At 40.5% G+C, this 21,678-nt stretch overlaps 1 protein-coding gene across 1 annotated transcript; it reads left to right on the forward strand.

The window, feature by feature from the left end:
* The first annotated feature begins 4,427 nt into the window (after nt 1-4,427).
* Nucleotides 4,428-21,018, forward strand: has1 (hyaluronan synthase 1). The gene is made up of 5 exons (XM_069693358.1): nt 4,428-5,123; nt 5,213-5,438; nt 5,900-6,032; nt 6,130-6,793; nt 20,833-21,018. Exons 1-5 carry the CDS (start codon nt 4,428-4,430, stop codon nt 21,016-21,018), a joined length of 1,905 nt encoding a protein of 634 aa, XP_069549459.1.
* The last annotated feature ends 660 nt before the right edge of the window (nt 21,019-21,678 follow it).

The raw sequence follows: 21,678 nt of genomic DNA on the forward strand, positions 1-21,678 counted from the left end.
GCAGCGACGATATCTGAGGAATTACATATGAATCGTCAACCTCAATAAAGTCAACTACATGATATGCTGTGCGCACAGTGTGGTTCATATACATGTGTATTAGTAGTGTGTCATGAGAAGTATCCGAGGATGAAACATCCCGCGTGAAGAGAAATGCATCTGCTTTGCTCATCACATTTCCCCATTGACTTCACCTCCCTCTTCCAGACATCACCTTGCAGCAAACTGACACACAGGAATTTTGCTAAATAAGTGTGTCATCAGTGTATGGGTTTAAAAAAACAAACACTTGTGCATAATGCATAGCTTTAATAAGCATGGCTGTAATTCAAAATGACAAGTATCTTAGAGTGTAACATCGTGTGTAACAGAGCCAGCAGCCTCCCAGGCTGTCACATCATTTGCAGCTACAAGCTCTGACCCAGAATGGCGTGACAATGAATGGGCAGACAAACTCCATGCTCAAGGATGCCGCCGTAGTTGAGGAACAAACTACATTTACAGCCAGCCGACAGTAAATCACAAATGGCAAAACATGCTGCCACACTGCTCTCTGTGGGCTGAAACTGTAGAGCAGGTTGCACACTGACGATTTACATCATAATCACTGATTATGGAGCACAACTTCAAATGGGGTACTTAGACACGTGGAGTCTGCTTTTTCATCTGTAGCTCATCAAAACTGTACGGGACACCAAAATAATTCAATGATGTCATTGTTCTGTAACACCAGGCTGACAGGGACTGGACCCAAACACACGCCTCAACACATGGGCTGAAAGGTCAAGCTTTTACTGAGGGCCAGCACAGAGTAAAAAAACAGAGTAGCAGTAGTTCCAGGGCTGACAGAAAGTAAGGCAAAGGTACATAAAGGGCTACAGGCAAGAGGCTTGAAGTCAAGCAGATCAAGATCAGAAACTCACAAGAACACAGCTGGGAAACAATGGGAATAACGGCTGAACCGATGAGCACGAAGGACAACAACAAACTGGCACAGACTGACAGAAACACGCAGGCTAAATACACAAGAGGGCGGGAAGACAATTGGAAACTGGTGGAAACAATCAGGGTGGAGGTAGGCAATCACACTCTCTCTCTCTCTCTCTCTCAACACACACACACACACACACACACACACAAGGGCAGGAACTCAAGACATTTGAAACGAGAGAGAGTGAGAAACCAAAATAAAACAGGAAATGAAGTGAACTAAACCAGAACAGCATGACCTTTGTCAGGTGTGACAGGTTGAGCCTCTGAAGAAGTCAGCATGTGTCCTGCAAGACAAAGATGGACACAAACCACTGATCAAACAGCATCAGTTGCACACACGGCAATACTCGATCAGAAAAATCCCTAAAGCGTTTGAGTGGCTTTTGGTTGCCTGGGTGTGGTGCACTGCAGATGAATGAGTCACCAGGCACTCTTGCTTGAACATCACATTAAGACATGGGGCCTAACGAGGTTTCTGAGGGCTTGTGGCCTATGTCCAAAAAATAGCCCTCATTGCAACATAGCATGCTGGAGGCTTCACTTTTTTATTTTTTTATTTTTAAAACATGATCTTGGACAAGATGTTGATTCTGGCAACACAGATGTTTATGTTTTGGATCCTTTGGAATTCCACAAACCATGTTTACAAACTACTTATTGGTTGCGGCAGCTTGGTAAACGTATCCTCATCCTTCTGCAGTGAGATTTACAGAGCAGGCTCTTGATGTGGTCACATACTAATACAGTGTAACCCTCAGTAGCTTAAATGATTAGCCAGGCATATGACAGAAAAAACCAGCAGCTGACCTTTTCATATACTGTAAATGGCGCTGCACCTACCGAGCAAAATGACCACCAACGTTGAAAAGTAAAGAAAGCATGCAGATGTCGTGGAGAAACTCCGCACACATGAACAAGTTCACTGAGTCAAGTGGACCATCCCCGAACAAGCATGGCCTCCATACATGACATCAGCTTCCTGGTGGCTTCTATTTGGGTCTGACATGAAGCGTGTTGATGGCTCAGGCCAGCTCCAGTGGCTAAGGGCGTGGACCTTCACGAGCGGTCAACAGATGTCCCTGTAAAGAAACTCTCCAGGGATGTAATCATGGTTAAGTCAGGACGGTGGCTGCAGCGCAGTGAAGCATATGGGAGAGCGTTCGGCCTCTGAAGTTTGAGGTTGGAAGCAGAACACAGGCAAGATTTCCTTTTGCTCTGTGACAGCAGCTTTGATTCCTCCCCCGTTACTACACAGCTAAAACTATCCCCTCTTTCACTCTCCCCCCTACACACCCACCCACACACACACACACACACACACACACACACACACACACACACACACACACACACACACACACACACACACACACACACACACACACACACACACACACACACACTCACACTTTCCCTGCTCTATCCGTTTTTTGGACTTGTGTAGTTCCAGATGAAGGCCAGCAGAGGGCAACGTTCAAACCTGTGAACAAGCCTGATCGCAGTGTCACTGAGGTTTCTGATCTTCTCTAAAGGTTCATTTGATTTCACAACTTGACATTCTGTTTTATGATAAAACACAATAACTCCAAAAACTCACTGTTTCGAATCACCGGCTCCGTTTTTACAATATTTGTGCACAGATACATCCCTAAGTGGCAGGTTATAAAACAAAATAGAATACAAAAAATAATAAAAAATAAAGTAAAATAAAATAAAGATTGTGTCATTAAACCAAATCCAGAGTAGATCCGAGGTAGGTTCAAGGCTGACTGGTAAAGTGAAAAGTAAAATGATGGTTAAGGGCAAAATAGAGGTTCCAGACATAAATGTAGATTGGTTAAAGTTAAGGGAGGCTATTATAAGCTAAATAAATGAATAAAATAATATTAAATTAAAAAAAAAAAAAAAAATTAAATAAAAAACATAGGACCCTGAGAGATTAGCCCACCAAGTCGGATGACGGCTCTCTATTTCATCTACTAAAGGCTGAAAAGTTAAACGTGGATGCAATTTCTTTCTTTACAGTCGGAAACAGAGTTTTTCGGAGGTCACAGACTGAACATCTCCAAGGTGAAGAAACAAAGCGGCCGTATACATTGCGCACTGTGATGTCTTAAACCAGAGGGATCACCGCCTCCCTCCTGACGCACGGCTGAGTCAACGGGGGCGCGAGTAGCGGACAATTCTCAAGACATAAGGCACGCACGTGGCTCCATCCCGTCTTCTGCCGGGTAGCATATAAAGCCGGCCAAGTTTCCAGATAAGAGTAACACTGTGTGGATTTCTCTCAAATTTAAAGGCGGGGGGGGGGGAAACTGACCTCAGGTAAGTTTATTAACTTTCCAAGTATTAAGTCACGTTTTTGTTGCTTTACTTAAACAGTGTAATCAAATTGAAATGACTAAAATCACTAGTTTAGTTCAAATAAGAACAAAATGTTTCCTATAGAAAGATTAGCATGTCATTGAAGATTATAGCATTTCAAAATATAAAATGAAACCGATCTCAGATTTATGCTTCTAGTGAAACTTTTGATACTTTTGGCTTCATATTAAAAAGGTATTTATTCTATGAGCTATTTGCCATTAATTTGGTCATTTTATAAGTGCTACTTCTTGCTTCATACTTTTTTTTTTGGCCAGTTTGTGTTCTTTGTTAACCCCTGTGTTGTATTATGCTTGTTTCATGTATGATTACGGGATGTTCAAGTTCATCTTGAAGCCGAACCGCAGTATTGTAATGTTGTATATCCAAGAACTTATGAAACATATTTTATGTATTATTATAGTATTTGTATAACATATTATTTTATATTCTTTTATTACTTATTATTTGAATGCAATATAAGATCTAACTGAATACATCAAAATAAGTAAATATATTTTAAGGAATAAAAGTCAGTGATGAATTTTGTATACAAACTGTACAGTCTTTTGAATCCAGTATGTCAGCTTTTAACCACATCACCTGAACTGTAATAGATGTGTTCATACACCTCCTTGGATTTACAGCCTTCATACTTTGGATTAAAAAAAAAAAAAGTACAGTAGTTTAAAGGATTTGTAAACTGTATTGTTTTCCAAACTTTTTAACATTTCTTACAACAGCACACATAAAACAACTCATTCCATTTAACACCCTTTTAAGTGTCTGTGTATGGTTTCATATGAATACATGCAGTGGGTGTCCATCATTTGTGCATTTTTAGACCGCAATGAAAGCACAATTCAGAAGAAAGATCTGAACACTGTTCTGACAGCTCCCAGTTAACAAACAGTCAGTGGAGCTCTTCATCAGGCACTGTCAACAAGACAACAGCCATCACTGCAATGTCGCCGTCAGTTTGGTTTGACGGCAGCCCCTGTAAAAGAGTTCTGCTTGTACAAAACCATACTAAACCTGTGGTGTCTTTGTGTCTCTCAGGTAAATAAACAATGAAGCTGAAACCTTTATTGAAGAAGCTGGGCTCAATAGTCCGCTCCGTCCTCACTTTCCTCTTCGCTCTGCTGGTGATGGGTGTCATGGTGTGGGCCTATGTTCAGGGGTTCCAGCTGGTCACAGCCATGTATGGAATCATCTCCTTCGGCTTTTATGGACTCCTTCTCTCACTCCACATGTTGGTCCAGAGCTTCTTCGCCTTCATTGAGCACCGGCGAATGAAATCCCGCACAGCACCATGCAGCTTTACCAAAACAATCGGCTTCACTATTTCTGCTTACCAGGAGGATCCTGCCTATCTCAGAGAGTGCCTTAACTCCATCAAGGCCCTCAAGTATCCCCCTGAGCTGCTGCGCATCATCATGGTGATCGACGGCAACTCAGACGATGACCAATACATGATGGACATGTTCAGAGAGGAGTTTGCAGACCAGGATCCCAGCTGCTATGTGTGGAGGAACAACTACCACACATGGGATCCCACTCAAGCCCAACAGGATGTAGAAATGGCGATAGCGATGGGCCCGGGAGGGGATGCTGATCATGTGACAGAAGAGGATCCACAGCGAAAAGAGGTAGAGCGTCTGATCCAGAGCAAGCGTTGTGTTTGCATCATGCAGAAGTGGGGAGGCAAGCGGGAGGTCATGTACACAGCGTTGAAAGCACTTGGGTCATCGGTCGACTATATACAGGTATCTATTTTTCCTTTCCTTACATATTCCCAGAGTAAAGAAAAGGACGTTAAAGCGTCAGTGACATGACTCTCTTTCTCCTTCCTCAGGTGTGTGACTCGGACACTAAGCTGGACCCTTTGGCCACGGTGGAGCTGTGTAAGGTGTTGGAGAGTAACCCCAAGTATGGTGCCGTGGGAGGAGATGTGATGATCCTCAATCTCAAAGAGTCTTACATCAGCTTCATGAGCAGTCTTCGGTACTGGATGGCTTTCAACATTGAACGGTCCTGCCAGTCCTACTTCAACTGTGTGTCCTGCATCAGTGGACCTTTAGGTAGGGGAAAAGTTTCTCTCTTTGTGACGTGGGTCAAAGAAGCACCTGTAATCACGGTGTTAGAAAAATTACTCAGAGGCTGTATTCAAAATCAAACATATCGGACATTTATTCTTGCAAGAAGGAGCAAATACATATACACTCAAAGAAGGATGTCCAGCATTGCTCAACGTCACTCCTCCGTAGGGCAGCTTTTATATAGCGTGACAAGCAATTGACAGTCACCCCCACTCCCTCTTTATAGGATTTCGTAGATAATACTGAGTTCGGTTGTAGGTCGCAAGATAAAGACACAGTGACCTCGTAAACTAGATGTCATAAATGTGACAATAGAAACATTTTTGAGCAACAGGCAGATAAGTACATCTTTTTTCTTTTTTTTTTTTCCATCACACGGCTTAAATGCACCGTTGTAACAAATATTCCTCTTATTTTGTGGTTTCTTGAATTTCTCCATGAAGGTCTGTACAGGAACGACATCCTTCAGCAGTTTCTGGAGTCTTGGTACAATCAGAAGTTTTTGGGAACTCACTGCACGTTCGGTGATGACAGGCATCTCACCAACCGAATGCTGAGCATGGGCTACGCCACAAAGTACGTACCCTCTTCATATAATTAAGCACAGAAATTTCATAGGACACATGATGCCACAATATGAAATGTTTCATAGGTCTTTTTAAATTTCCTTCAGGTACACAGCTCACTCAAAATGCTACACGGAAACGCCTGCTCAGTTTCTTCGCTGGCTCAACCAGCAAACTCGCTGGACAAAATCGTACTTCCGTGAGTGGCTCTACAATGCAATGTGGTGGCACAAACACCATCTGTGGATGACCTACGAGTCCATCATCTCAGGTATTTTCCCTTTCTTTGTCACCGCCACCGTCATACAACTGTTTTGGACGGGCACGCTGTGGGACATCCTCTGGGTCCTGTGCTGCATCCAGCTCATCGGGCTGGTGAAAGCAGCCTACGCCTGCATCCTTCGCAGAAACGTGGTGATGGTGTTTATGTCGCTCTACTCGGTTCTGTACATGACCAGCTTGCTGCCAGCGAAGTACTTTGCCATTCTCACAATGACCAAAAGCAGCTGGGGAACATCAGGCAGGCGCAAGATTGTAGGTAACTACATGCCCCTCCTTCCCCTGTCAGTGTGGACGGCTATTTTATTAAGTGGTTTCGGTTACACAATCTATAGGGAGAGTCAAGAGGACTGGTCAACTCCAGGAAAAATAATGGAGGCTGAGTTTCTTATCTTTGGCTGCATGGCCTACATGTTCTACTGGCTGCTTATGATTTTCCTCTACTGGGTGTGGTTCCGCAGAGCCTGTAGGAAACGTGCCCAAAGTTACACAGTGAATACATTGGTCTGAAGACTGGAGATCATGTATTTAGATTCAACAATTTACTTCATTTTATTTAGTTGATTATATATATATATTTATTTTGTCTCCTATTACTGAAGTACATGAGGGGTGGGGGGGTTTCATGCAGCTACTAAACTTACAAAAAAAGGAATAAATATTGGTAATGTTGATGAAATGGATATCATCTATATTAGCAGTCTTTTTGAAAGAAGAAGTGCCAAATTATCCCTAATATATAATGACTAATGTTTTATTCATGCTGAGATGTTGTTGCATCTTTAAATAAAACTGTACTGAGGGCTTTTGGGGCGTGTGCACTTCTCAGGTTTCACTTTGTCAGAACGATGAAGGCGGAGATTGCTTTTAGATATTTATTTGTAATATTTCAAGATGGGAAAGCTTCTACTAAGAAAAAAAAATGCTGTATTAAAGGATGTGGGTAAGGACTTTTTATTATAGACTTTTTAATACTTAGAAAACACAAACAGATGCGTGTGTTTTCTTAATTGTTCAGATATGTCCATGTATGTGTATGTAGATTACCTTAACAACCCAGAGAATAATGACTTAAGGATGCGTCACTGTTTCAGTTCAGTCAACTGTTGTTGTTATTGCACTGGATCCTGGGCAGCACTTTCTGCAGTGTTGCAGACTTACTTGAAAATGTAGACAAATGTATTTATGGTACAGTGGCTAACATGAACAAAAGAAAGGTGAATTTCAATATTATATATTACATGGTTGCTGTATACCTACTTGTGATATGTGAAGCATGGGTGTACTTTGTAAGATGTACTTTGTTTAAAATATATGTGTGTGTGTGTGTGTGAATGTATATATAAATATCTATGTATTGAATTGGTTGGAAATTTTGTTTAAATGTGAAAATATTGTGTTTTGGGGAACTTGTGTAGAAATGCAAAAATAAACTATTTTTCGACATCAACGGCTCTGTTTTTTTGGATCAACATTGCATTTTTTACAGACTACAATTATCGCCTTAGTATGCCTCAGCCAACCAATCAAGTTGGAGTTTACATCCATCCATGTCTGCCATATAATATATCAAATGAAGGCTTTGTAGGAACTTGGCCAATAAAGCTGATTCTGATATAAAAACAAAGTTGTAGCCATTCAAGTAGAGAATAGTTGAAACGTAGATGTTGCTGCTTAGAAGCTACAGATTTAAAAACGTTGATGCTTCACACACGTTTTCAACCCGACAGCACAGAAGATCTATAAACAGTTTCAAGGTCGACACCAAATATTAGTGTCACCAACTCAGTAGCTAAACAAATGTGAAATATGGTCACAAGCTCCCCTACCTGATTTTTGAGGTTGAATTTATGGCTAGAAAAGTGTTTTTGCAGAACAATGTTTTGACATTGTGAAGGTGACCTTTTTTTTGGTCATATTTTGTCAAACTTTTGTCATTATTAGCAGGAGTATATATTAGGAGTTATGGCCAGAAATGTTTTTTAGTGCCACAGTGACCTTTAACCTTTTGCCACCAAAATTGATTTAGTTTATGGTAGTTGTATACTGACCTACAAAGGTAGTATGTGCTCGTCTATGACTCAGAATGCTTAACAATTACATAAATTGGGTGGGACAACAGGTTGTTAATCACCTTTAATTGAATGGTATGACATTAAGAAGCCTCAGAATAAATGTTTTAAATGTTTGTAAAATAACTTCTAAGGTGGAGCTCCAGTTTATGGCATGAATCTTGTTCACTAATGCTAACAAATGATTGCGGACCTGCCATTCAGTTTAAAAAAAAAAACCCTGACGATCAATAACTGAATGCATGATGGAATAAACACGCAAATCTCTAGGGCAAACATAACATCGGTAAGGTGTTTCCACTTCATGAAGTGGCTATAAACTACGCTGGTCAATACCCAAAGAGCATTGTATATATATTACGTGTACCTATGTCATCCTGTTTGAAGAGGATGGAGCTGCACATTCCGATCGATGGAAGTTTTACGTTAATAATTACAACTGTGTTGGACCTAATCTGTTGTCTCCACTGCCACTCAGCTGTGGTTCAAAAAGATATTCTACAACTGTTCAGGGTGACGGAAAACCATGAGACCACCCCAGAGACCAGGAAATACTTCTTACACTATGCAGCAGACACTATCTGACTGGAATTATGCCAGTGAGTTGAGACCTGGGATGGTGGTAAAAACAACTGTTTGTAATATTTTCTCACATGAGTAAATGTGTCTGGATTTCCTCAAATGAAGGATCAATATTATTAATGAGCAACACCAACACATAAAAATGTACTGTGATTTACTTGAGGATATCCGTTTCTGTGCAATGAGAGCCTTAATGAGTTAGGGTAAAAGAGAAACCTTTCGGAGTAAACCAACGATGTGACGAAACCAAACATCACTTCCCTCCATGTCTGTCTTCAATTAGCTTGTCCTCCCACACCCTGTCTGGACCTCCCTCTCTGACGTCAGCTGGCACACATGTTGAGATGCACGTTTGGTCTGTCACAGATGGGAAGCAGAAGTGTTGTGTCACCTTCACCACAAAACTTGATCAGATTTATTCCATGTGAGCAGCACATTTTGTCATGGATAAAGTTGTCTCACCAACTTTTCCCACCGAACTGCAGTAGCTGTGAAAACCACCATGGTGATTATTATAACTATTTCTTCCATCATGGCTGCTGCACTGATGCCATAATTAATACAAGATCTATAGAAATAACAAGAAAGAATTTGCTTAGATAGTAATAGATTTTGGCCTATGTTTATGTTATACACAACAAGGCAACACAACAACATCCTAAAAGTTTGTTTTTGCTGGTGTAGTTTGTGGTTGCCATTACCAATCCAGTATTTTCCACATTAAATTTGCAGGCAGAAAGTAAGAAAGAAAGAAAGAAAGAAAAGAGAAAGAAAGAAAGAAAGTAAGTAAGAAGGGAGGAAGAAAAGAAAGAAGGAAGAAAGGAAGGAAGGAAGAAAGAAAGAAAGTGAGAAAGAAGGAAAGAAAGAAGGAAGGAAAGATGGAAAAAAAGAAGAAACAAACAAAGAAGAAAGCAGAAAGACGAAAGAAAGAAAGGACAAGGAAAGAAGGAAGGTAGAAAACAAGGGAGGAAGAAAAGAAGGAAGCAAGGAAGGGGAAGAAAGAAAGAAAGAGAGAAAGAAAGAAAGAAAGAAAGAAAGAAAGAAAGAAAGAAAGAAAGAAAGAAAGAAAGAAAGAGGGTGAGAGGGGTTGAGAGAATGAACAATATATGGAATAAGAATGGAAAAGATCCTTCAGTTATTTTTTGGCTCAGTATTTGGACAAATTAAATTGAGGGTGTTCCCCCGTCTGTAGAGACGCTTTTCATCTGACAAGCCCAGGGTCAGCTGCAGCAAGCACACTCATACTGGTGGAGTTACCATCATTTACTGGAAACTGCGCAAAAACACGAAGTTGAAAGCAGCATACCATCAGAAACCAATGACAGCCCACAACTTTCCCAAAGATTTTGAAGTCACTGGGGTAATTAGGAATAAAAATTCATTTTGTTTTTTTAGCTGAAACTGTTGGTCTGCCTAGAGTTGGCAGAACAATGAGTGTAATTTGCCAAAATGTTGTCAAAACGGTGTCATTGCCTGGAATATTTGATTAAAATTTAGATAAGAGAAGAAGTCATGCTGCTTGGGAAACATTGTCAAGTCATTTTCAAAATTTGTGAATTCCCTGCACTGATGAGAAACATCACTAACCCAAACTGAAACACAATCGTCAAGTAAAGAAATGCTATAGTATACCCGGTTAGTCCAATTTTTAAATGGAGTTATTTTCTTCATTACCTAGGCAGGTGACTAGAAAGCTGGAAAGGAAATGGCGTTCCACTAATTTAGAAGAATTCCACCTGGCCTGGAAGGATAGTCTAATATTATATAAGAAAGCTCTTCGTAAGTCCAGAACTTTATATTATTCATCATTAATAGAGGACAACAAGAACAACCCCAGGTTTCTTTTCAGCACTGTAGCCAGGCTGACAAAGCGTCACAGCTCTGTTGAGCCCTCTCTCCCTTCAGCTCTCAGCAGTAACGACTTCATCAACTTCTTCACCAATAAAATTCTCACTATTAGGGAAAGAATCGGGCAGACTCTTCCTGCCACCGTCATGATGTGATGTTAAGCACAGCAGCCCTGAAAGCAACTATAGGACCAGATGTATACTTGGAAAATTTCTCTCCTGTTATGAGTTAACTAGAATTATTTCTTCATCTGGATCCTCTAGCTGTCTGTTAGATCCCATCCCAACTAAAATTTTTAAAGAAGTCTTCCCTTTAATTAATACTTCCATATTAGATCAGATCAACCTATCTATTGTAACCGGCTATGTACCACAGGCTTTTAAAGTGGCTGTAATTAAACCTTTACTTAAAAAAACAACTCTTGATCCAGCTATTTTAGGAAACTACAGACCAATTTCCAACCTGACGTTTATTTCTAAAATCCTTGAAAAAGTTGTTGCAAATCAACTTTTTGATCATTTACAAAGGAATGATCTGTTTGAAGATTTTCAGTCAGGCTTTAGAGTTCATCATAGTACAGAAACAGCTCTGGTGAAAGTTACTAACGACCTTTTGTGAGCCTCAGACAATGGACTCGTCTCTGTACTGGTTCTTCTGGACCTCAGTGCTGCTTTTGATACGATTGATCATACGATCTTATTACAGAGATTAGAAGACGTTACGAGGATTAAAGGAACTGCATTAGACTGGTTCAAATCCTACTTATCAGATAGATTCCAGTTTGTCCATGTCAACAATGAGTCTTCCAGACAAACAAGAGTTAGTTATGGAGTTCCACAAGGCTCAGTGTTAGGCCCAATACTTTTTACTTTGTACATGCTTCCATTAGGAGATGTCATCAGGAAGCACTGCATCAACTTCCATTGTTATGCAGATGACACGCAGCTATATCTTTCTATAAAACCAGATGAAACTAATCAGTTAGTAAAACTTGAAGCCTATCTAAAAGACATAAAGGCCTGGATGACCAAAAACTTCCTGCTTCTGAATTCAGACAAAAAGAAAGTTATTGTACTTGGTCCTAAACACCTCAGAAACTCTTTCTCTAATCACTTAGTTACTCTGGATGACGTTGTCCTGGCCTCCAGCAAAACTGTGAGGAACCTTGGAGTCGTCTTTGATGAGGATTTGTCCTTTAGCCAGCATATAAAGCAAATCTCCAGAACTGCCTTCTTTCATCTGTGTAATATTAATAAAATCAGGAAAATCCTTCCTCAGCATGATGCAGAAAAACATATTCATGCATTTATTACTTCTAGGCTAGATTATTGTAATTCCTTGTTGTTAAGATGTCCAAATTACTCATTAAAAACCCTGCAGTTGATCCAAAATGCTGCAGCAAGAGTACTGACGGGATTTAGCAAGAGATTATATTTCTCCAGTTTTAGCTTCTCTTCACTGGCTTCCTGTTAAATCAAGAATATAATTTAAAATTCTCTTGATGACTTACAAAGCCCTACATGACCAGGCTCCATTGTATCTTAGAGATCTTATAAAACCATATCATCCTAGCAGAGCACTTCGCTCTCAGTACGCTGGTCTACTTGTGGTTCCCAGAGTTTACAGAAGTAGAATGGGAGGCAGAGCCTTCAGTTTTCAGGCTCCTCTGCTGTTGAACCAGCTCCCAGTTTGTGTTCGAGAGGCAGAAACCCTCTCTAGCTTTAAGATTAGACTCAAAACGTTCCTTTTTTATAAAGCCTATAGTTAAAGCTGGCTCAGGTGGACCTGAACCAACCTTTAGTTATGTTGTTATAGGCCGAGGCTGCTGGGGGACCTCGTTACACGCTGAGCTTCTTTTCTTTCCTCCTACTCTTTATCTCTCATACCTCACCATCTTTTTCTCTCCCATAGTTTTTGCTTATTGTCTGTTGTCTCCATTCAGTTCCCTCGCTCGCGTAGTTTCTATTCTTTCTTTTCCAGATGTCCCGCCATGGAGCTGCATGTCTCGGCCCTGCGCTTGTCGTCTTCACCAATAGTTCTCCTCTTCTATCTCTATGCTGTCCTTTTCTCTCTCTGCTCTCCTCTCACCCCAACCGGTCGAGGCAGATGGCCGCCCACCTCTGAGCCTGGTTCTGTCGGAGGTTTCTTCCTGTTAAGATGGAGTTTTTCCTTCCCTCTGCTGGAGGTTTTCTCCCTTAAAGAGGAGTTTTTTCCCTCCCAGTTTATGTAGGAATTGTTGTATTGTTGGGTTTCTCCGTTTAATGTTGTAAAGTTCCACTGTAAGGACTTTGATGTGTTAAGTGCCATGAAATAACCTGTGTTGTGATTTGGCGCTATATAAATAAAATTGAATTGAATTGAATTGAATTAAAGTCAGATCATTTCTGCCTGAGATTCTGGACATAAAAATACACCAGGCAGAAAAGCCCAGCAGGATAATAATTAAGTTGTCACACATTCGGCATCAGCTGTACTAAAAATAAACTTTACATGATATTTAAGTTAATGTTTACAAAATGCTTTAAAGATATGATTAATTGCAAACAAGCAGGCCCTCATTATTTTCCATGGGTGTACAATACTGCAAACATGAATGAAATCCTCAAAGAGTTCTGTTAAGGCTCACCAAAGGAATTTCACCTTTTATCTGAACAACATTCTGAAAGAAAAGAAAGATTTATGGTTCTGTAGAGCCTGTGCAGCCTTTTTGACTTACAACCTAAATGACGCGTTTAACCTTGCAACTACTCCCCTCTGTATTTCGAAAGATCGGGAGAATGAGGTGTGTTCCAAACGAGGGAAGTTGGAAGTCCAACACGGGGCCAAAATGAGTAATATAATCTAGAGTTACTGGCAAAAAAAGGTTGCCTTGGCAACTGGGCAACTCCGTGGAAAAAATACAAGCAATCAGCCCATTAAAAGACAAATTGAGTGTTGAGTCATGTCTGTACTATATTTAGATACTCCACAAGTGCTTTATAAGGATGCAGATCCCTGTCCGTCCACATATTGTGTTCTATCCACCAGTAAGGCACAATTCACTTCAGGAGAATTACTGCAGACGCTCAGAACAGCAGTTTACTTATGATGTTATAATTTCATTCTCTTCACCTAGCTTGCATTTCAAAAACAGTACAACAGTCTTAAAATAAAACCCATTTGTTCAACTGTGGAATGGGACGGTTAGTGAAGACTCGACAGTCATGGTAAAGAGAGAAATAGAAATCGCTTTAAATGTTAAAAATCACATGTAAAAACTGATTGTTGTTTTGCTAAAAGTTTGATAAAAAATAAATATATTAAGTTAAATTAAACTTTTTTCCGGCAGAAAATGACAACAATTTGAACTATTTATGGATACAATTTGAATTCTTTACTGAATATCAATGCTAATCCTTGACATCCATCCACCCATTATCTATCCCTGCTTTATCCCAAACAGAGTCATGGGGTGCTGGAGCCTATCCCTGCTGACTTTGGTTGAACGGGGGGTAGACCGTGGACAGGTCCCCAGTTCATCACAGGGCCAAAACAGAGAGACAGACAACCATTCAAGCTCTTATTCATACTTAGGGGCAATAGAATAACCAATTAACCTTACATTGATGTGATTGGATGGTGGGAGGAAGCCGCAGTGCCCAGAGAAAACCCCCGCAGGCACAGGGAGAACATGCAGAACCCAGAACCTTCTTGCTGTTAGGTGACAGCGCTAAACCTAATCCTTGACGTGAGTGATCCAGGGCGACACCAGTAACACCATGTCTCTTCACGTATCGGACCGCACCTAGATTAGTGGAGTGTTAGGTGAACAGAATTTTAGAAATTTTGTTCTACAATTAACTGCAAATTACCCTGTATGAATGTCACCTGCAAACTTAATCCTTTATAATCAGAACTTTGTATTAAGTTACAGAACAGACTGCAAACTCAAAAAATATTCATATCTGTTAGGAAAAATAGTAACTCATTGTCAGTGTGTAAATTAAGTTACTGTTATGTGTGAAAAGTTTCCGTTAGTCTATGTAGATAGCTGTAGTTGAAAGGTCACGATTACATACACAAACCACGAGTTCCTCTCTTTCAATACAGGAACTGGCTTATCTAGTTTAGCACACACATTGATTAAAAGCAAACATACTCATATAGGGTGCAAAGAGCATTGAACCCCTATGCACTCACGGTACACAACATGTGACCTTATCTATAGTAATGTAATCACGTGATGTTTTGTAGCCCCATACATACAATAAAAGGAGCAAAGAGGGAAGTCTGATTCGGAGTTGGCTGATGCCAGGTGAAGAGCTTACAACTCTAAGACCCTGCACGGACTTCCCTTGCTGCAAGTAAAACTCAGATTTGGTGCCAAGCCTTGTGTTTGTCTGACTGTGGGTTTGATTCTTATGCTATCAGCGCTATGTTACGGTTCTGAACCTAACAATATCGAACACAATAACGATTGAAAAAAAACGGTTATGATAATGTTTCACATGGAAGAACTTTGATGAAGAAGGACAGCAGGAAATATATGAGGTGTCATCAGAATCTGAACAGGTGTTATTTGGTTTTATTTATTTCAGTTTGGAGCTCCAAGTTACATACTGTATAACCCATTTACTATAGTGAATGCTAGTCTGAATAATTGATTTAATGGCTATTTGTTATATGAATATAGACTGAATCACTTGTTATTTTACACAGAGCATTTGATAAAGTACAAAAAAATGTTGTAAAATATTGCAGTGGGTGATACATTATCTCTGCTACAGTAAAAACAGTAAAAGGTACAAGAGAAGCTATTGTACTTGATGGTATTGGAGGGGTAGAGGAATCCCCAAAGTATATTTAGTCCAGTGATTCTTGTACTGCAATGTTTCAGGTTTAAACATATTTAGAAACCACAGAAACAATTCGATTTAAAAAAAAAAATTCAGAATGGCATTTAGACAACTAATGTTATGTTCAAATCCAAAATAGTTACTGTTTCATGGTTGCAAGCGTTTGTCAACCAGTCAAGTTGTAATTTACATCCATGTCTGTTACGACTCACTGATTTTGATGAAGCGCAAAGTTGAAACCATGACAGAAGACAATGCTTCAAACATGGATGTTGCTGGAAAGAACCCCAAAAAAATTTAAACCGTGAAGTCTTCACAAATATCTTCAACCCAACAGCACGGAAGATCTATACAATTACCACAGTTTCAAGGTTGACACAATAAGTGTCAACAATTCAGTATCTGACCAAATGTGACATACGGTCACAGTCTCCCTTTCTGCTCCTTAGGTAAAGACTTCAGCAATAGTGGGAACATAGTGACCTTGACCTTTAACTTGTGACACACAACATCTAAGCAGCTCATCCTTGAGTTCAAGTAAATGTTTGTGGCAGTTTTGAAGAAATCCTCTCAAAGCTTTTCTGAGATATCGCATTCATAACAATAGGACATACAGGTAGGACGAATATGAGGTCACAGAGACCTTTGACCATTAAATTCGAATCAATTCATCTTAAGGACCAAATGAACATTTGTGCAGAATTTGAAGAAACTTCCCCAAGGTGTTCTTGAGATTTTGCCTTCACAAGTCTGGCTACATAAACACATAATGCCGCCGCCGACAGCAGCTGAGGCCTAACAAGAGGAGAAAAGGGAATTCAATAAAAAATTAAAGCTCTTTCCTACGATGCTTTCTGTCAATGTTAGGTTCAGAACCGTAACATAGCGCTGATAGCATAAGAATCAAACCCACAGTCAGACAAAAACAAGGCTTGGACCCAAATCTGAGTTTTACTTGCAGCAAGGGAAGTCCATGCAGAGTCTTAGAGTTGTAAGCTCTTCACCTGGCATCAGTCAACTCCAACACAGACTTCCCTCTTTGCTCCTTTTATTGTATACATGGGGTTATAAAACAGCATGCGATTACATTCCTATAGATAAGGTCACATGTTGTGTACCGTGAGTGCATAGGGGTTCAATGCTCTTTGCATCCTATATGGATATGTTTGCTTTTAACCTATGTGTGTGCTAAACTAGATAAATGAGTTCCTCCTCCCCCGAGGGGCCATATACTGCAAGAGAGGAACTCGTGGAATGTGCATGCAGTACGAGACATTTCATCTAAAGTTTGATGCATAGACTAATGGAAACTTTACACACATAGCAGTAACTTAATTTACACACTGACAATGAGTTACTATTTTTCCTAACAGTCAAGGACTCAAACATTGTTAAAAGAAAATGGAAACAGTAACAGCAAAGAAAAAAATACGTAAATATAACAACATTAGGGCTAGAATAATTATTATTCCAATTAACAATTAATCTGTTGATTATTTTGTAACTAATTGATCAGTTGGTTGGTCTCAAGAATGTCAAAAAATGGAAATGAAAAATGTTGACCAGTGTTTTGTAAAGCCCAAGGTGCAGCCAACATTTTTTTGTTTTCTCCTGTCCAACAGCCCACGATCAAAAGATATGCACCTGAATATTAGTGAGGAATAAATGAAAAATATTCACATTTAAGAAGCTGGAACCAGATGATTTTTAGGTTTTAGATTGTAGATAACATTTCATTGATTATCAAAATAATCAGTGATCATTTTTCTATCAATCAATTAACTGATTAATCAACTAATCAATCAATCCAGCTCTAAACAACATTATTAATAATCTGACCTTAGCCTGGCAAAAACTTACCAAACAGTGATGAGTAAAAAGCAATAGTGACCATGCAGACATGCTGATAAGCAGGTATACTGTTTACCGTCTAGGTTAAGCTCGTCAGCACGCTAACTTTGGCGAATAAAAACTAAACACACAGTACTGCTGACGAAGAAGAATACCGTTAGTTCTGCAAGGAATAAACCAAAATGGTGGACAAGCTGATATTGACAACTCTATCCTCTAAAATAATGATATTTTATTGCTATTCTGGTATTTATACACTGATATTATTTAAACTTTTAGGCCAACAGCTGTTGAGGGGAGTGTGGTAGCGGGGTGTGGTTAGCTCCGCTGTAGGGGGTGGAGAGTGGGAGGAGGGGTTCAGGGAACGGTGCCGGGAAGGTGTAAGGAGCGCAGCTGAGCCGAATGTGGACTGATGAGCGCTCCCCTATAAAGTGAGCAGGGAGAAGGAGGCTGGAGGAAAACGTTGGCATAAAGACATTGGTGTGTGGTCAGGGTGAATAAAAGCATTTATACCCAAACGTGTGACTGAGCGAGTCATCTGTGTCCAGGAGAAACCCCGGTAGGACACACCTTGCTACAGGGAGATTGGGTGGAACTTGACTCATGCCTTCAGATTTATTTATTTATTTATTTATTTTTAATCACAGATATAGCACAGGGTGAGATTTTTCATTACAGTGGTTTCTCATCATGTGCCTTTGCTGTAGAAATCTCTGATGTGCGTTACATATCTTCTGCACGTGACTCCCTTTCCTACTAACAATGGTTGCTGTGGGTGTTTCCAACAAACTGCAGGTATTGATGTGGTGCCCAAGAGAACAGACTGTGCCCACATTGTCCGATAACTCCTTGAACCTGGAACCACCAACTGCAGTTACAGTATGTGGGCCTGCAGCTCTGAAAACATTCACAGGAAGTTCTCTGAAATGATTCAGCTATTATTTTGTTGCGGTGTACTTTAGCAAAATATTTAGCTTCAGTGTGTCTAATTTAATGGATGGGTATGAAAACAAAATGTCTTTGGGGACTTACTGACTGTTGTCCATGTCATAAGGTCTCCGGTGGGTCTCCTGGTGGAGGGTCGGACTATAAAGTTAACAACATAAATTTTCATAAATTTAGTACTCATCACACATAGAAAACAACAGGTACGTCGAGCAGGTTACCAAATCAACTTTTCAATGAATATATCCCTAACTAATAAGGGTAGTTATCTTTTCAGCTTTGATAGCAATCATGTAGTATTTCTTTTCTTTTGACTCATGAACTTTTCAGTGATATTTCCATCAGAGCGAAAGAATAATTACAAATTATTTTTGCCATGTGTACAAAGGAAGAGAAGAAAGTCTCTGGCAACTAGACCCCATCATGATGTCATCATATTTGAAGAGGGTCGGTAGTACAGGAAACCCCTCCGACCCTGGTGGTGGTGATGAGGAGAATGCTGAAGGTCTGGATGTAATGAGGAGTTGACTCTGATGGGCTTGACATGGGCACAAGACTGGAGGTGATCGGGTCGGAGGACATCAGATTTCAAATTAAGACAGCAACGACATGATTGGCTGACTGAGATAATTGCAAAATCTGATTGATCTACCGAAAACACCCAAAGCGAGCCTATTAGAAGAGGTGGGCAGAGAGTGAGCGAGGTTTGTGAATGAATGAGGCATAAAGATAGTCTTCCTGATTGAACTTACGCTGAACTTCATTATCATCATTGAAGGACTCCATAGCATGTATGATGACAGAGGGTTTCATGTGGGTATGAACATACGTGCAAAGTTGTTATGACGTGTATATTTCTGTTTGTGTAAGTGTGACAGAGAGGTCTCTCTGATGTAAAGCAACCAGGTGCAGCCTGCTGCTCCTTTTCTTGAAGGAGCAAACAAAGAGGTCAAAGGTAGTTTCTGCCATTTTTTAACTTTGAGTGGTGCTTTTGGTTCACACTAACCCGAGCACAACAGGACGAGAAGAATCTGTTACGTAATGCTGAATGACTTCTGCCGTACACTTTGACTCCAAAATCAGAGGGTTTTGAAAAAGGCGTTCAGCTTTGAGGGTTCCTTCTATCAATAATTATGTTACAAGATGACTACAGTGTTATATTTTCAGTCAGAAATCTGTTGTGTAAGTGAAGGACTTCCCTGTCCGATATGATTCAGCTTTGTTTTTGAGGATGTTGTCTTTGGTTTTAGCAACCGCATTTTCTTTGGACCACAACCCTGATGTGACACACAGTAAATGTAAAAAAAAAAAAAAAAAAAAAAAGGTCAATGAAAATTTAAGCTGGACTTTTTCTTTTTTTCTTTCTCTTTTACCTCATCCTCCCTTTTCATTACTGGTCTGCCCCCTATGATGGTTATCAAGTCTTTCCATGATGACACATTCCCTTCTGTCAAACGTCCACCCTGCCTGTCTACAAACGTGCCTTGGTTGTCCTTCACATATTTTTGCTATGCTTTATCTGACCTCATCATTATTATCAGAAACATTGGCCCGATCATGTCTAACTCTAGCTCATCTTCCCTCTGGAACAACCGATGAATCTGAACTGAACTGTTCTGAGCAGCACTTTATTTCACTGTAAACAAGAAAGACAATAACTTTTTTACGACTGTAACAACTAGAGGTTTCATACTTGTGGCTATAAATAAAAGATAGAATACGTGGCTTGTGAACTCGCAGCAGACTTCTAACTAAAATATTTGTTTAAGACTTTTATGTTATTTGATTTGAATTAGAAAAAACAACAACATTTATCTAATTTGATTTTGACAGTTCAAATTGTTGACCAAACTAAAAGTAGCAACAGTCTCCATAAAAGTCAAACTTTATTAGAAATACACCGGGGTTCAAATTTAATATCAAAATAAAAGTATATATTTGGCAGATTAGTCGCTTTTTGAGCTCTGCTGTGTAATTTATCACATTTGTTTACTGAGGTATAATTTGAGATGCTTTAATGAGAATGGGTCATTTCAATGGGACAGGAAGTTGATGTTTAAGGTCAAGGGATGCTTGAAACCTCACGAAACGTGTCGCATACGTCCGGCGTGGTGAGACGACACATCTGATGTGTTTTGCGAGTGGGCGTGGCCAACCGGCTCGCTCGCCGTGACACAGGAAGTTGATGTTTGAGGTCAAAGGATGCTTGAAACCTCACGAAACGTGTGACATACTTCCGGCGTAGTGAGAGATACATCTGATATGTGTTTAACGAGTGGGCGTGGCCAAACGGATCGCCAGCGCCCCCTGCTGGAGACAGGAAACGAGACAAAAATAGCTACTTTAAGCTGGGATACGTGGCCCTTCTTCTCTGGACCCTCTGCAATTTGCGTACCAGCTTCGTGTGGGAGTGGACGACGCCATCATCTACCTGCTGCAACGAGCTCAGTCTCACCTGGATGGAACCAGTGAATATGTGAGAATCACTTTCTTTGATTTCTCCAGTGCATTCAACACCATCCAACCACTGCTGCTGAGTGAGAAGCTGCGGGTGGTGGGGGTGGACGCGCCCGCCGTCTCCTGAATCAATGACTACCTGACAGGCAGACCACAGTTTGTCCGTCTGGACAGTGTGCTGTCTGATACGGTGGTCAGTGGTACTGGAGCTCCACAGGGAACTGTTCTGTCTCCCTTCCTGTTCACCTTATACACAACTGACTTCCAGTACAACTCAGAGTCCTGCCATCTGCAGAAGTTCTCTGAGAGTTCTGGGAGAGGAGGTGGACATGGTGGAGGAGTACAAGTACCTGGGTGTGTCCATCGACAACAGACTGAACTGGAAGACCAACATCAATGCTGTCTACAAGAAGGTGATGAGTCGACTCTTTTTCTTGAGGAAACTTCGATCCTTCAATGTGTGCAGCGAGATGTTGGAGATGTTCTACCAGTCTGTTGTGGCCAGTGCATTGTACTTCGCTGTGGTCTGCTGGGGGAGCAGCATTGGAGCCGGTGACACCAACAGACTTAACAAACTGGTTAAGAAGGCCGGCTCCATCATCGGCTACAAACTGGACATCCTGGAAAAGGTGGTGGAGAGGAGGACACTGAACAAACTATTATCCATATTGGATAATCCTGTCCACCCTCTCCACCACCTGCTGCAGGGACAGCGGAGCACTTTCTCTAAAAGATTCCTCCAGCTCCACTGTCACAAGGACAGATACAGGAGATCATTCCTGCCCAC

This window comes from Brachyistius frenatus, unplaced genomic scaffold, assembly GCF_029030835.1.
Source record: "Brachyistius frenatus isolate BFR_SWC_R1_liver_20210118 unplaced genomic scaffold, ASM2903083v1 Contig_14, whole genome shotgun sequence".
NCBI lineage: Eukaryota > Metazoa > Chordata > Actinopteri > Embiotocidae > Brachyistius > Brachyistius frenatus.